At 40.7% G+C, this 17069-nt stretch overlaps 1 protein-coding gene across 1 annotated transcript; it reads right to left on the bottom strand.

Annotated features, from left to right (window-relative positions):
* Nucleotides 1–4640: 4640 nt before the first annotated feature.
* LOC129329397 (sulfotransferase 6B1-like) lies at nt 4641–16292 on the bottom strand. The gene is made up of 7 exons (XM_054978959.1): nt 16091–16292; nt 13916–14049; nt 12296–12385; nt 10852–10978; nt 8540–8634; nt 7263–7419; nt 4641–6539 (listed from the first exon to the last, which is right to left on the bottom strand). Exons 1-7 carry the CDS (start codon nt 16290–16292, stop codon nt 6409–6411), a joined length of 936 nt encoding a protein of 311 aa, XP_054834934.1. The 3' UTR covers nt 4641–6408.
* Nucleotides 16293–17069: the final 777 nt, after the last annotated feature.

Raw genomic sequence — 17069 nt, 5'->3', positions numbered from 1 at the left:
CTCACCCAGACTCCCTCTCAGTCCACTCGCTGGCCTGCTCAACCTGGCCTGCTTACCCTCTGCATCCTCCTTCATCTCCTCCTTCCAGAACTCTCCTCCAAGCCACCACCCTTGCATCCTACTGCTCTCACTCCACATCATCACTCCTCACTCACACCCACCACCTCAGAGCTCTTCCTAGCCACCTTATATAGGGCTTCCTTTCCCCGCCCTGCCCTCCTTCTAGGCTTGTTCCCTCTCCTGACTTGGCCCAGCTGTGCCTTCCCTCAGGTGTTTCCCTCCTACCACTAATCCCTTCTTGGCTTCCTTGCCTTGCTGGCAGGGTGGGGTTGAATGCGAGCCATCCCCAGCTGAGGTCTCTTTGGCCTTGCTCACGAGGAGCTGCCCCAGCCGGCTTCTGTGCTGCTGAGCCTGCCTGGCCTTGCTCGCGAGGAGCTGCCCTGGCCAGCTTTTGTGCTGCTGAGCCTGTCTGGCCTTGCTCGCGAGGAGCTGCCCTGACCAGCTTCTGTGCTGCCTGTTCATTGATGCTGGGAGGGGCTACCCATCTCCTCCCCCAGAATGCCTGTGGCAGCTCCACCTGGAGGGGCTTGGCTCCTAGCACCTCCTGAGCCAGGCTGCTGTCCTCTAGCCAGGGTGTGGCTCTGGGCTGTGGTGGCTGCTTCTCCTCCTTGGAAGGTAAGGGCTCTGTCTGGGCTGTTGCTGTGTCCCTGTTCCCCTTGCCTTGGCCCTTTTCCTCTAGCCTGCTTAGCCCCCTTTCTCCCCCATGGTGGGTGGGACTAGCTGGCTTCTCCCTGCTCCCTCCAGCCTTCTGAGGCTTTGGCCTTTTGCCCCTTCCCCCTGGAGTAGGCAGGGTCTGGCTCTGTTTGCCAGACAGAGCAGCTGAACTGCTGTCTCCCGGCTGCCCCCTGCCGCTGTCTGCCAGCAAGTCCGGGGGCTGGGCTGCTGACCCCGGACAACCCTAACCTGTGTGACAACGTCACTTTCCAGAAGTGACATCATCACGCCAGCCAGGAGCGTAAATGTGCTGTGCACATGCACAAAAACAGAACAGAAAGACAGCACGAGGTAGGAGCCAGTGTCCCAATCTCCCACCAGGGGAGTGAAGGGACCTGACAGCTCTACATGGAGCACAAAACAATATCATTACCTAGCTCAAATCTCAACTGTTGTTGAGATTTTCAATGACTTTTTTTGTTAGAACACATTTCTCTTTAAATCCAGTTAGAAAGTCTACCAACTCTACCAACTTCAGTTAGAAAGTCTACCAATTCATAGAAGCAATGGTGATGGTAACAGGATAAAGTAGCTGAGTAGGCTAGTAGGCCTATTGTGGCCTGAAGGCTTTCCAGTGGGGAATGGGAGTTTATAGCTTTGAAAGTTCATTCCCTTCATTCCCTCTTGTCCCTAAAGAAGGACTATGAAAAATCACTCCATTTATAGGCAATTTAAGTACATAACAGATGCTCATAAATCTCCCCTTAGAGGTTAATCAATCCAAGAAAATATTGAGGAAATTCTTAAAAGCCACTTCACCTAGTTCCACTTTAATATTTTTAATAAGGATGGGTTTAATCTGAGCAGAAAGGGCTCTTTGGTGGAGACAGTATTATTTTTGAAGTGAGCCTTCAGCCCTGCTACTTTTAGTAGTTCCAGCCCAGTGCATGAGATGTCTGGTAAGGAAGTACAAACAAATATGTATACACAAATAGAAATATATATAGAGAGAGAAGTGGAAATCAATGTTTCATCCTGCATTGGGCAGGGGGTTGAACTAGAAGGTCTGTATGGCTCCCTCCAAGTCTGTGATTCTGTGATTATGTTTATTTTGTTTAAATTTCATCTCTTTCATTTCTTTATAAATAACAAACATGACAACTTTGCCTACACATTTACTCCATTTCATTATGTGGTGTGGTTGAAACAGAAAATGCTGAGAAAATAATCACTCCTGGCTATTTAATAAACAGGTTTCAGATAAGCTAATAAAAAGACAACACTTGTTCAGATCTGTAGTTTTGTGTTGCATATAAAAGCTTGTGTACTTGAAAATAGTCTTACACTTACTGACTGCAATCAGCACATGCAGCAGAATGATGAGGTAGAATTGGCTGTACCACACTGTAGATTAGAATGATGTAGGGTTGCCAGGTCCCCTTACACTCCCAGTGGGAGGGGGGAACCCAGCACTTACTTTCCTGGTGTTCCAGGACACTCCTCCTACATGTGTGTGCTGCCCCGTGCTGGCACAATGACTTCACTTCCTGGAAGTGATGTAATTGCACAAGACTGGCGAGCACAAGCGTGCTCTGCTATGGACTGATTTAGGCCCCAAACAGGCTCAATTTGACCCATTTGGGACCCAGGTCAGCCCGCTGCAAAGTGCAGGAGTGCTCTCAAGGTGGTGCAATAACATCAGTAACATCATGCTAGCCCCTGGGAGCACATCTGGGAGGCCTGTTCCCCACCTTTCCCCTGGCTGGCCAAGTGAGCAGTAGCGGGGGGGAGATGGGAGCGGGGGATCCCTCACCCTCACTGGGGGAATGAGATCCCTAGAATAATAGTATTTTTTAAATGTTCCCCATGTAAAAGCTCCCTGAAAAATTTAGCACATAAAGAAACACTATACCCTAGTCTTTTGCAGGTTGTGCTAGTCTTCAGCTTCCTCTGAAGTAGTCTGAAGTAGTCCAGTCCACTCCCTCCCCAGTACTCTGCCACATCATTATCACCTCATTCGCTGCATGTCTAGAACAGGTCATAGTTGAACTTTGCACAAAAAGTTTGAGGAAAATGCTAGATGTAGTATAAAAAAGCAGGCTCTTTTGGATGACTTTTGTGCATTCTCCCAGCTGTGTGTGAGCCACACATTTATCAACAGATCTTGCTTGGTTAGGAAAACATTTAAACAACCAATCGCATAGGTGAAGACTGATTTTCACTTTGGCTGTGCCTCAGGAGATTATGTGTGTGCTTTACCAAACAATTTAGCTTTCCTGCTGCAGCAGCCAAGCTTGGGTTTCTCTGAGTGGAAAAAAACCAACAGCTCTGTGGGTGCCAAGAATGAAAGACTTAAAGTAAACACATTCAGACCTGTTTAAACCAGATTATGGGGGTAAACAAAACCTCTCAAGAAAGAATGTTTAGCAAGGACCATCTCAAGTCTACTATTGGTTCAATTGCCATTGTATAAAAAAAAGCCTAATGAGGGGAACAAAGAATGTAAGGCGCACCTTGAGGAAAAGAAGCAGATTGCTAACTCTAAATTCACTGAGTCTATGCTTGGCACATGCTTTTTATTTTTCCAGAGAATGTTCATTTATTTGTCTATACCAATGCAGGCAAAGCGAGGGGGGGGTAGATGTCATTTTTCTTGCTGCACCACTGTTAAACTGCATCCCTGCAACTGGAAACATGGGGGGAAATCACATGAGCAGTGGGGAAAAGGTAGGTAGGAAAAGGGATAAAGGTTCTCCAGGCTGCTTCTTCTCACAAATCACCTCCATCTCAACATCTTTTGTTTACAAAAGGATTCTGTTGGGGCTTCCTTACATACCAGCAAGTGAGACAGGGCTTTTCTTGCCATCAGCTTGGTTTAAAATGCAGGGTGCAAACTCTGAAAATAATACCGCCTTATGTCAATGTTAACAGGTTATGAGACTGAGCTAAAGCAGGTCTGCTCAAAAGTCCTATTTTATTTGATGGTGCTTACTCCCAGGAAAGTGTTATTCTCAGGACTGCATTGTAGGCCCTTTTGAAAATGCCTCCTAATACAAAATTGTGATAATATTTGTAGATACACACAAAAAAGAAATCTAGCTAATTTGCTGCTTTGTTCTGTAAATACCATAAATCAAACCATACAGTGTGACTCCATGATGCATTTGAATTGAATTTGCTCATTGGCAGCAGTGAACACTACATCACATTTTAGCCCAATAATCAGAGGATCACATGAAAAACGATCACATACACCCTAAATCTATAGGCCTTCTTGCAGTGCAAAGAGCCAAACTACAAGTGACGCCTTACACAGGTTGGACACTTGTCAGCTTCCCTCAAGTTTTGATGGGAAATGTAGGCAGCTTGGTCTTGCAGCTGTAATGGAGAGCCAAGCTGTAAAACCTGTGTCCAACCTGTTTAAGGCGTCACTTGTAGCTTATCATCTTGGCTTATCTAATACTCAAATGATTCCTTTTTTGTCCCCAGCTGAGGATGCCAAGCATATTTCTGTTAGATATTCTAGTCAGTCGAGTCATGATGACCCTATCTGTCAATCAGATTTTATCTTGCCTTTCTTCCAGGAAGCTCAGGTGGTGTATGTGGTTCTTCCCTCTTCCCTCTTCTCTTCAAAACAACCTTGTGAGGAGATTAGGTTGAGAGAGGATGACTGGCCAAAGATCACAGAATTAATAAGTCCCAGCGAATGTAACTTATTTCCTGCACACACCCTACAAAGCTATATCAACTAGATATCACAGGGGGTGATCTCTATCGCCCTTTGTTTTCCACATTAATATTTATTTATTTATTTACATTATTTATAGTCTGCCTTTCTTACTGAGACTCAAGGAGGATTACACAGTGTAATTTATTTTATTTATTTATTTTATCACATTTGTACCCTGTCCAAACAGGCTCAACTGCTGAGACATTAAAGAAACAGAATAATAGTGTATAGATTGCAGGAATTTGAAAACAAGCATAAGCTAATTAATTCATATAATTGTTTCAGCCTGTGGCCATAACAACTGTAAATCAGTCTGCATTGAGTTCAAGATACTTCAATTCACTAAGTCAGTGTCATACATGTACCTGAAGAGAAAAATGTCCTGTCTCTTTAACCAACGCTTAATGCAATGTTATTTAGCAGATGATGTTATTTACCTCCATGTCATGAAAACTTCAGCTACTCATTTCTACACATGAAGCCTCTTTAAAGAGAGAGAGCATTTTTCTCCAAGCCTGTAAGTAACCCTACATACAAATTAGAGTGGTTTAAATTCAGGCCATGGTAATGCATACATTCATACACTTGAATAAATGTAACATGATGCATTATAGTAAATCAATACTTCATGGAAATTTACTATTGAAAAAATACATACAGTTATTTTTTAAAACCTATAGTGTGGTTGTAAATATGTTACAAAGAACTTTACCAGCAAACCATACTCTAGACCAAGTAAAGTATCTGGAGTAATGCTGATTTGTCCATTGTCTTCAGCAAGTCATGCATGTGTAATAATATGTCATTGCCATAGATACTACTTTGGGTGATACCAAACAGTTGACACTCCTTACTGTCAATTAGAGTCTCTGGCCATACCCAAGAGTCTCAGCTGCCTCAGAATCTACTGCATACACAGAATGAGGGAAATTTCTATGCAAGTGAAAAGTGGCCCACTAACTGCTTTAAAGCTTCCCTTCCACCTAGGGCAATGTTAAGATCCCCTGGCCTTGAAGGAGTTGGTGAACATTCTTGAACACTAGCAGGGGAATGAGCAAGAAGAGGGTTGAGGGAAGTTATGTTCAAATGGTCTTTAGGGACTATGCAGGGGAGGATTATTTTCTGTCTGCTTGGGCTGAAGGCCCTGGTGGATGGAGGAAAGGGGCAGAGCTGGCCTTGAAACAGTACACAGGTTTAACTGGTCTCTTTGCTTTACGATAATCCAAATGAGGGATGAGAGCAATGAACAAATCCCTCAACATTTTCTTCTGGAATTAAGCAGATGGCAAGAGCATAACTTTTAACCCAACATGAGTAGAAAGTTGGTGATCTTGATGCAGTTTGTAGGCTGAAGAGGCCATAAGGTGGCCATTGTGAGGCCAGAAAGTTGGGATAGAAATTTTGTAAAATAATAAATAAATACACTTTTAAATTGTATATATGTCTTCATAAATGGAGTTCACAGTGACCCCAGAATTATAGGAATAACTTGAGCAGAATTATAGGAATAATTTGAGCAGTACTCTGTAGGAAGATATCAGGGATGTGGCTAATGATGACTACAGGCAGTGGCTAAAATTGCGACAGTTGGCAGGGCTTATGGATTTTATCCTATCCTTTCTTCCCTAACTGAAACTCTAGGCTGAGAATTGTTCAATTTGCTGGTATACACATCTGTCATTTCAGGAGCCAAGCAGGAAGAAGCCTGGCTTACCCATGATTCAGGAAGCCATTGTGGCTTCTCTTTTTCTTTACATCTGTCTTTGCACTTAACATTAAGGAAGTGATTGGTAATTATATCTTATTCTTTGCACTTCTTTGTGGGGCAGCAGCCCTGAAAAGACCAGGTATGACCAAGTACATCATCTTCACTGGTGTATAAGGGATCTCTATTGTGATTTATATGAGGTAATGACTAGATTGTACTACTGAGAGATAGTGCTTCAGCAGTTATGTTGTTAACCTCAGGCCTTACAATACACCCCATACTTTAATTTTTCTCCTAATTTAGTCACCCCTAAACGTTCTTCAAATGTTCTGTCCATTTCCTGGTTGTCATCTTCACTGAAAAGGTTCTTCCAGTCACTGACTCCACCTGCACAGAATATCTGTGTTATTATCGGTAGTATTCTCATGCAATTCATTTTGATCAATCATATCTACTGATTCTAATGTTCCAGATGTGTCCTGATCCCAATATGTTTCCACTGCACTGCTACTTCTGCTGCTTTTATAAAATAAAATCAGACAATTCTAGGATATTTTTCAATGAATTCGGTGGACAGAAGAAGTTACATGACCGTGATATGAAATGGAAAGAAATTACTAACGAAATAGGCCAGTTGTGGCCAGCTATTAATCTAGCCTCAGCAACTGAACACCTCTTCTGAAGCTACCATGATGCCAGCCAATCCCTCCCTCGCTTAGATCTAGAGATGTCTTCCATGGACATGGGAGTTTCACATCCCAAACAACTGTCCCATTCATTTCAACGGAGATAGCAAACTGACAGACCAGAGGGAATATGCAGTCGCCTATGCAAGAACTCCCTGTGCGTAGAGAGAATGTATCAGGATGCATGTCTGGACATCAGTAAATGGATAGTCTGAATTTTATCGCATAAAGACTATACCGTTCTGCATGAAAACTGGCAGTTCATGGATCAATGTATCAACAAAAGGGAAATCTGTTCAGGATTGTACTTGGGAATGGGGAAGAATGATCATGGAAGTAATCCTGGGTTCAAATGGGCACTTTTTCAAGTTTTCAAATCTAATCTAGAATTAATTTTTAACTTTGGAGTTCTTTGAAAAGTTACCTTTACGGAAAAGAACTTTGCCGAATTCCCCATGGGTTCGTTGGGAATTTTCTTTCATAGCTTCGAAACTGCTTTTGTCTACAACTTCTTGAATCTCTTGCTCAGTTAGGTTCAACTCAAAGAATTCACTTATCCGTTTTACTCCCAAAGCTCTATTCTGAAATGAAGAAAAGAATAAATAAGACTGCCAGAACTGTATGTGAGTTTAGAAGATGATTGATGTCTGCAGTAATATCAATAAAACTCCACAAGAGCCTATTACTTAACAGTCTTTGGGACACATTACAAAAGAATAGCTCAATTAATCTTGTATATTAAGAAATATATAATAGAAGACAATAGAGAAAGACAGAAAAACATAAAATAAGAAACAAAGCTGTCGTCCGCAGCCATATCCCAACCAAGAAACAAAAAAGAGGGAAAGAGGACATTCTGCCATATGACTTTATCTTCTTTAAGCATGCTGAAAAATAAGAAATGTGATTCAAACAAAAAGTAAAGAAGTTAGGCAATAAGTGGAGATCAGGCAAATAGATTATTTTAAATTATTAATAATATTCTTGTTGATTTAGCACATTTCAAGCCTCTTTCATTCTCTCTTCCTTCAGCCTGACCCTATGGCTCAAATCACTATTTCTGGAGCATATGGGAGGCAATGACCAATAAATACCAGTCATTTTATCAGTAGATACAAAGATTGCCTGAGTCATAGATTAGCTTTTAGTTCTATATGAAGTTTCAGCTGTAAATCTATAGAACTGGGTTATAACAACAACAACAACAACAGCAACATTCCATTTATATACCGCCTTTCAGGACAACTTAATGCCCACTCAGAGCGGTTTACCAAGTATGCTATTATTATCCCCACAACAAAACACCCTGCAAGGTGGGTGGTGCTGAGAGAGCTCCAGAGAACTGTGACTAGCCCAAGGTCACCCAGCTGGCTTCAAGTGGAGGAGTGGGGAATCAAACTCAGCTCTCCAGATTAGAGTCTTGCACTCTTAACCACTACACCAAACTGGGTTATAGGACATGCCAAAGGACTTGTCTCCAATATACACTGTGTAGTCTGGGAGTTTAATCAGTGTTGTACAGCAGTACAAAGGAAGAAGCCTGTACATTATAATATTTGAATTGCAGCATTAGCAATTGGGCTACTGTGAGTATTCCAACAGGTGGCCACTCATGCAGTGTTATCCTTCATTTCAGTTCAGTGCTTATATTATTTCATTACCTGAGTTCCTTAGCACATCTTGACAAAAGAGTACACTTACCTCCTTCAGTTCCTCATAAGTGATTGCCATGACATTTTCATCATCAGCGTACTCATTCCATTCAAAGACATAGTCAAAATAAGATCCCCATGGTACTGGAATTATATATAGCATTTACAAAAGAAAGCAAAGTTGAGGATCAGAGTATTCTTTTGCAATTGGAATGCAATTTCTGTGAAGGTAGAACTACAGTTCAACCCCCTCCTCTTCCTTACACAATTTCCCCCCTTCTATTTGCACCTGCCCGGACCAGACTTCAATTTGGGAAACATATGCAAACTTGGCCAACTGCTAATTGGGGGCATATAAAAAGAGACATCTCCTACCTGGATGTATCAAGGACAAGTATCATCTAAGTCAGGGGCAAATTTTCTTGCTTTAAAAGAATTTGAAATTTAGGGAACTGGTGCAGATATAATGATCTTCATCCTTGATATGCTGATGTCTTTTTGAATCTTTAGCGTGATCAATTTAATCTGCTGTACTACTTAATTTTGTTGTTGTTGACAACAAGCTACTTCTGTTCATTGCATTTCTCCAATATTCTGATTGCAAACAAAAATAAAACACAGTAAGAAGCTAAATTGAATTAGGTATGAACAGTATTGTTGATATTTTAGTTGAATTTGAAATATTTTGAAGCAGTTTTTCTACAACCAATTGTCAGTTACATAATTAGAGGGGTATCTTTGATCTGGATAGAAGATGGCATGGTGTAGCCCAATCTCGTCAGATCTCGGAAGCTAAGATCTCTGAAGCTAAGCTTGGATGGGAGCCCACCAAGGAAGACTCTGATGAGGAAGACAATGGTAAACCATTGCTTCTCTGCTTCTCACTTGCCTTGAAAGCTCTTTTCTGGAGTAACCGTAAGTAGACATGGGCATGAACAGAAAACAAACACGAACATGATGTTCGTTGTTTATTGCCATCCACAAACAACTAACAATGAACATTGATGAACATGATCATGGTCACAAACATGTTTGTTGTTCATTGTTCGTGGGGGCCAGCAGGCTCTCCTCCAACCATCAAGATCCCTACGACACCACTCCCAGAAACCCTACCTGAGCAGGCAGCAGGAAATGTACCAATAATAAATAATAGCTTGGCCCCAGAGCCTGGCAGCAGCCCTGGAACTTGAAGGGGTAGATCCCTATCCCACCACACACAAAGAAAATTCAAGCTCCAATGCTCTCTCTCTATCAAAATGCCAACAGCAACTGTCTCTCCCTCTCCACTGTCTGCAAAGCCAGAACTGGGAGCCCCCCTCCCCCCTGCTCTTTGCTTCCTTGTAACAAATTTGGAGCTCCACACTTGAAAGGAAGACCTGCCTATCAAGCTAAATTGGGCTTAGATTGGGGTTTCCAGGGCAACAGCAGGAGCTCAGACAGAGTTCAAACAATCCCTGCCTGAGTTGCCAAGGGAATTGATTGCAGGTGCCAGACTGTCTGGTTTGACAAACAGCAACGAACAGCAACAAACGAGGCTTGCAAAGACCACCTGTTCATTTAGAATGGGGCCTCATGAACAGCTTGTTCACAAACAGCAGATTGGGCTGTTCGTGGGTTTTTTTTAGTTCATATTGCTGTTCATGCCCATCTCTAACCGTAAGTCAGTTGTTACTTGACAGCACTTTACACAGAAATCTATATCTATATGTTCCTGAGAAATATTTTGTCAGTGCCAAGAAGAGTAACATGATAGCTTTGAGTGAGTTATGTTGTTTTAAGTTTACAAATTGGTCTAAATTGATTCTTTTAGCATCATGGTACCACAGTGCCTTTTTGTGTTGCTGGTATTCATGGTCCAAGTACATTCGTTTGCAATGTTACTCTAAACAGAGTTACACCCTTCTAAGCCTATTCAATGAAGAAATTGAAATTATTAAATATTTCCTATTCCTTGGTTCAATCATCAGCCCAAAGGGAAACTGCAACCAGGAAATCAGAAGGGAATTGAGACTTGGAAAGGCAGCCATGAAGGAACTAGAAAAGATCCTTAAGGATAAGTAAGTGTCATTGGGAATCAAGATCAAGATAATTCATACTATGGCATTCCCCATCACAATGAAGAAAGCTGACAGGAAGAAAATTGATTAATTCAAAATGTGGTGTTGGAGAAGGGTTATACAGATACAATGGACCACCAATGATAGGAAGTTTTGGAGGTCATTAATTCATAGGGCCACCATAATTCAGAAGCTACTTGACTGCTCATTACACAGGCACAAGCCTATTGACCTCCATACATGGGTTAGATGGGTGTAACTCAGTTTAGGATTGCATTTTTAAGTGGGGGGAAAGAAAACATACTTTGTCCACTCATGAAAGCTTTGAAGTAGTCATCCCAGGACTTGTAAGAGCGAAGAGGAGACAATCCATTGGAAAAGTGGTAAAAAGATGTAGCTACATCTTTTGGATTTCGAATCAGCAGCAGTATCTAAAATTAATATATATATACATATAATATTTCTAGAGTTTATGAAGACAAAACTGTAGTAACAATTTACTACCACAAAATGAGTACAGAAAGTAATGATTTAATCTCCTGCTTCTTCAAATATTTTTTCTTCTCCCTGTATTCTTTATCATATAACTATCATCATATACTATAACTGTCAACCTAACGCTGGCTTTTCTTAACAACTCAAAATTCATTGCAAACCCACCCAATTCCTTTCTTGTGAATAGATGTTCTCTAACATACACAAATGGATATTCTCTAATACAAACTCAAAAAATTCCATTTCTAAAGGAGAAGGCTGAAATCTGGACTTGATTACCATGATACAATTGGGCTGCTTCTACACAAGCCCCTCCCCCAGCAGTCATATTGCCAGTATGGTTCCTAAATAGCATCTGAAAGGAACACTTGTCTCAATCTGCATTAGGTAAACGTAACGTGTTAACTGGTTATATAAGAATTTTATTTGTGACAAACGAAAGGAATCCCTCCCTAATCCATTTTGTAGTTCCATGTTTCAAACATCTATCCATGAGTGAGAAATGTCATTAATTAATTTTGCCTAGAGCTTCAAGTTCATCCAGTCATGTATATGAAGCTCCTATACATGCACATTATTCCAGTCTCTTCCACAGAAAAGGAATTCTGTGGGGCAGACTTTTCCCACTCTCCTGAGGTGTGCGAAAACTCCTTTCTCTGAAGTCCTTGGGTTGGATCCCACAGAAGATTTTTATGTGCACAACAGTCTTTGAACAAGCAAAAGCAATAATATTATTTCTCACTGTCTGCTTGCATCCCCATTGCCTTTTCCATGTGCACAAGACATAGTACAAGATATTTGATCTGACACAATTTCAAAAGCAACTTAGATAATAATCATGCAAGATGTTTGTTGTACATTTTTGCTCCATATGCATTGTTATTTTGTTTAAAATTATACTGAAGTGCTATGTGTTGCTGCAGTTGTTGCATGAGTGTACTAAGTAATTTTTCTTTTCCATGGCAGGATCCAACTCAACATCTGTCATGCCACCAGACCAGAGATATGTAAAGCCTTTGTGAAATTTGATGTTTCGTAGCATTTGTGTTTTGTGGAACCTTAAAGAATAATGGAGGATGGGGAGTCACCCAACCCCAACTGGGACCTAACCCTGGCATGAGGGAAGCTTTAAAGAGTAGCTGTCCATGCTACAGTTGATTGATGGTGTCTCCAGGAACCACTGAGGCTTTAAAATGGAAAAAGAGTAACTGTATCTGTTACAATGACTGCAAAGCATTAGAATTCTCACTCACCTTGGCCTTGTTCTTGAAGACAGATTTAGGTAGATTACGAGGAACAAGGTGGGTGAACATAACTCTTCTGGAAGGTAAATTTGCCATCCTCTTGAATAGTGGAGAGAAAAAGAGAACTTAAACAACAGTTTAATAATTCATCTATATATTTATCCTGTACAATAATGGTTATTTGCTATTAGAAGAGCTGGCCACAAAGTATATATTTTTTCCTATCATTTCAAAGCTATTCAAAACAGAAAGTCAAATATAACGTAAATTTTAAAAATCATCCTAACCACTCTTGATGTACATGATCAAGAAAAAAAATCTGTAGACTAAACTACATGTTGTATTGAGAGCTCCATGAACTGCCACCATATTCATTGCAAGAAATTAGAAACTGATAGTTTAAGAGTAAGACTGCATGCTTCAGTGCACCCAAGCCTAACTAAATTCCCAGAAGCTTATTCCCAAAGAAAGGTTTTATATTCTTGTGGTTTGGCACTAGAAGGTAAGGGGCTGGGCACTATTTCTTGCCAAGGAAAGTTGCTTGTACATATTAGAATGCACAATCACCATGGTGTCCTAAGATGAATCCATTTAAACATGCTGGATGAAGACACAGGACTGATATGATCTCGACATTGTATTACAAAGTAGGCTTTAAACCTATTTCTGAACACTATTTTATCTGTCAAATAGATTATAAGATTAGGCCAAAAGACTACCATAGAAGTGTTCAGAAAATAATGTGGAAACAAAGGGGTACATATGAAATGGAACATGAAATGGAGCATGGGAATGAAGAGCACATAAATGTGGACGATAGGGAAGCATGGAGTGAAATTTGACCAGTGGAAGAGATCCTAACATTTTCCCTAATATTACAGGTAATTGATAAGATCTTGTATTTCCTCACAGCTCTTCAAAACTATCCAGGCTGACACATGGATATTCACATTGCCCTCTCCAGCCAGGGAAAAATCTCTGAAGCAGATGGGGGCGGGGATTTCTTGGCTATTCAAAATTGTATCTTGTGAACATATGAGCATGTGTGTGCATGTACACACACACAGTCCCCTAGGACTGATGCTAAATATAAGTTTTACATTTTTCTTTCACATAAAGGGCTACCCAGGTCTCTGAACTGTTTGGGATTTTGAGCTGATTGGCCTGCTTTGGACAAATCCACTTATTGAGTGATCTTTCGAAAGTCAAATAAAATAATAAATCTTGTGCTTCCTTGTCAGTGGATGAGAATAAGTTCTTAACAGTACAGAGTGGCATGCCCGTGTTTTCCTTAGGGGACCAGGGCTGCACATGTGAGTGATTCAAGACTTTCCATTATCTACTGGGATCCTTGGAATAAAGCACCATGTCTTAGAAAGATCTCTGGTTGTAGTTCTGCCATCTGAGTGAGGAACTGATTGTGGACAGGGAGTAGGAAGACAGGAAAACCTGTCCTTACTTCTCCCCATGTGCTCTTTGCTGTTTCCTTCAGTGTCACATTCGATTTACCAACTGTAAGAACCTTAAGATTATTTCAGATTTCACATAATGACACATGGAGATTTTGTCCTAAGTAAAGGAAAATCACTGAAATATTTCAGAGCTTCTCTGCTTGCAGTTGGTGTTCACCTGATATTTCTCAGCATCTCCAACTTCAAGATATGGAAATTCTTCTAGTTCATCATCTGTGCTATTTGTGTCTTCATTGTGCTTTGCAGATGCATCTACCAAATCAGTTATGATTTGGCCAACCCAATTTGTACCTGACAGATAGATGGATAACACTGTTTTAATTATATAGCCATCATGATCAAAGTATACAAGCACAAACATTCCAAGAACACTGAAGTAATAATTCAAAAGGCTATTAAAATAACATAATGTTATCTCTGGTACAAATCAGCACAATTTGTAGCAATCCCATGAATACCACTAACACTTCTCCCTTGATGATGAACTCATGCCAATTAAGATCCAATCAGCACTGCCATGTCCACCTCGGTGTCATTGCAAGTCAAAATGTGCCTAGTCAGGAGCTTTTTCAATAATGGACCCAACCCTCCAAAATTCCCTTGCAGAGGAACTTAGATGAATCAGTTTATGAAATCTTACCATGGATGTAGTACCTTTCTTTTTAGACTTGTTTTTAACTGATATGTTTTTATCCACCCTGCCCAGAAGGTTGTTTTCCCCTTTACTGATATTTTATTGTGTTTTTAAAAATATTCTACTTTTAAGATTTCAAGGTACTGTGAATTGTCTAAAATGTTGTAAATTACATTGAATTTAAGCAAGATGGAATGTACCCTGTACAAATAACAGAAAATAAACCTTTGCAGTAAATGTTATCTCTAATTCCCAATACAACAATATGTTGACTTCAAATGCAGCAGGACAACAAAATACCCTTCTGAGTTCTGGTCTCAATCATTCTATCCATAATTTATCAGATATGAGAAAATACTGAGCTGAACTCTCCACATCTTTTGCATCTTCCTGGCTGACCCTATGGTCTTGCTGTGCCAGGTACTGCTGTGTTATAGCTATACTGCTATAAAGACAGGTCTGAAAGAGTCCCGGGCATAGTTGAGATTTAGCACAAACACAATTACATGGGGTGAGCCACTCATGGTGTTTGGCTGCCTCACATGCCAATTATTTTTGGTTGGCACTCCCCAACTCACGTATACAATCTTCAGTCCCCTACTGCACTTGTGGAGTTCATCACTGCCACCCAAAAGGAAAAGAAAGAATAAAGACAACAATGAAAATGGGGTGGACAGTGACAATATATAAAGTTAAAAAAAATGAAAATGGCCATATCAGATCATTCCTAGCAATGATATCCAGGATCATCTCTCTTCCTTGCAAGATTGTCACATAAACTATTTCAGATACTGGTAGGACACATTGTTAGCAGTCAGACCCCTCCTCATGCTTAGAAGGTAGTTTATGGATATAAATATCATAAATCCCTTCCTCATATGTCATAAGCCCAGGGCACTGTCTGCCTCAGCAAAATGAGTGCCAATCAAGTGAGAGCCTGGAAAATTACCAGAAGGCAAGTCAGGGTGACAGAGTGACTGACAGCCCTTCTATGCCCTGGAGAGATACAAAGATAATGAGGTTTCCTAAGAAAACCCTTGTCTAATCTTGTCAACACCCTGTCATACTTCGCCTCACTCATTCACCCTAATCAAAGCTATTCAGCAAACCTGGTAGTTTTTCCCATCTGGTGCTTGCCAGGTCATCAAGCAATATTTTCACCTGTAGTTCACCCTAGATGAATATATCCAGCCTCTCCCAACTTATTATTCTACATCCAGACAAACCATTAAGTTATTGTACTTGGGGCAGAGACATCAGCTTGCCCCAGGGAAGGTTTTGCCCTACAATGGGGCTCCCCAGCTACATGCTGTGTTGTGCATTTTATTTTTAATTTTAAAACTCCTTTCTGGTTGAACATCTGCCTGATTTATTTGAGACTTCTCTAAGGGAATAATCCCTGTAAACATTGGTGGAGATTTCTAGTTACCCCCTCTCATGTGTTTCCTTTAATGCTAATTCCCCCAACTGATTAAGGAGACCTTCTGTTTGGGTAACACCATCACAATCACAATTCCATGAAGTCCTTCCACAATCTTAATTCTGCCCTTGTTCAGCCTGGTTGATTGCTTAGAATTTCTTACACCTTTAAAGTCGAGCACTTGTCCCTGAAAAGTATGTGTTCTGCCACTGAATAGACCCATTCCACCTCTTACTGTTTAGAATTTAGAACATTCATAGGAAGCAAAAGATATTTACCTGATTTGGGGTATCCTGCTAGAAATACATCATCATTTCTTGCTTCAAAGGACTCAAGGGCTTTGAAGACTTCAGGGCTGCAAACGGTAGCTGGGTACAAAATCCCCTTATAAGTAAACATTAGTTCTTCTGGTGCCATCTTTTCACCATCAGCCATTGCTTTATCTACAAAGGCAATAAACTTCTTCCTATGCTTTGACATTTTTCTGTCCTCTACACCCTCACTTCACTTTAGATGAAAAGAACTGTGGGGATGGCTACAGACCACCTTTTAACAAGGCTTTTAAGCATGAGGAAGAACATCTGACTCTGCTACACATTTGTATATGTGCTTCCCACAAAGAGCATCTATTCAGATTAATTTAAAATAATCTCATCTACTTTACTTGGAGTTGGATCACACTCAAAAGGGGAGGAAACAAAGAATTTAATGGCTTATTTAGCCAAAATACCTATTTGATTTCAAAATATTACACTTTTTAAAATTGCATTTTAATTTTCCCTCGCTATCCTAATATAATAGTGAATTGACCTTGGTATGCAGATCATTAAGTCCATACAGTAGGGTCAAGTACAGAGTAGGGCAATGTTTGTACAAATGTGGGTCAACCCCCAAGTTTGCACAAAAAGGAAAGAGAGAAAGAAAAGGAAAAGATAAAAATTAAATTATGGACAGAAAAACATAGATTTCACTGTTATGTATCAAGGCCTCAGCTGCCATTTTGAGGGAACAAAAGGGAGAGGAAGCTGTTGTCTTAACCAGGTAGCTAGTGCCAGCATGTAGTTGGGCAGGAACAGGAGCTGCTGCTTGCCAGGAAAAGTTGCTTCCAATGGCAAGGGTATCCAAAGCAAGGCTTCTAATGATGATTATGCAATTGCCTCACAATCCAAAATAGCCACCAGTCATGACCCATCCTCATGAGGTCTTTGCAGCCATTTGGAGTTGCTAGGCAACACCTAATAAGAGTGAAAGGGGAGA

This window comes from Eublepharis macularius, chromosome 1, assembly GCF_028583425.1.
Source record: "Eublepharis macularius isolate TG4126 chromosome 1, MPM_Emac_v1.0, whole genome shotgun sequence".
Taxonomy (NCBI): Eukaryota; Metazoa; Chordata; class Lepidosauria; order Squamata; family Eublepharidae; genus Eublepharis; species Eublepharis macularius.
This window is presented reverse-complemented; position numbering and strand designations above follow the sequence as displayed.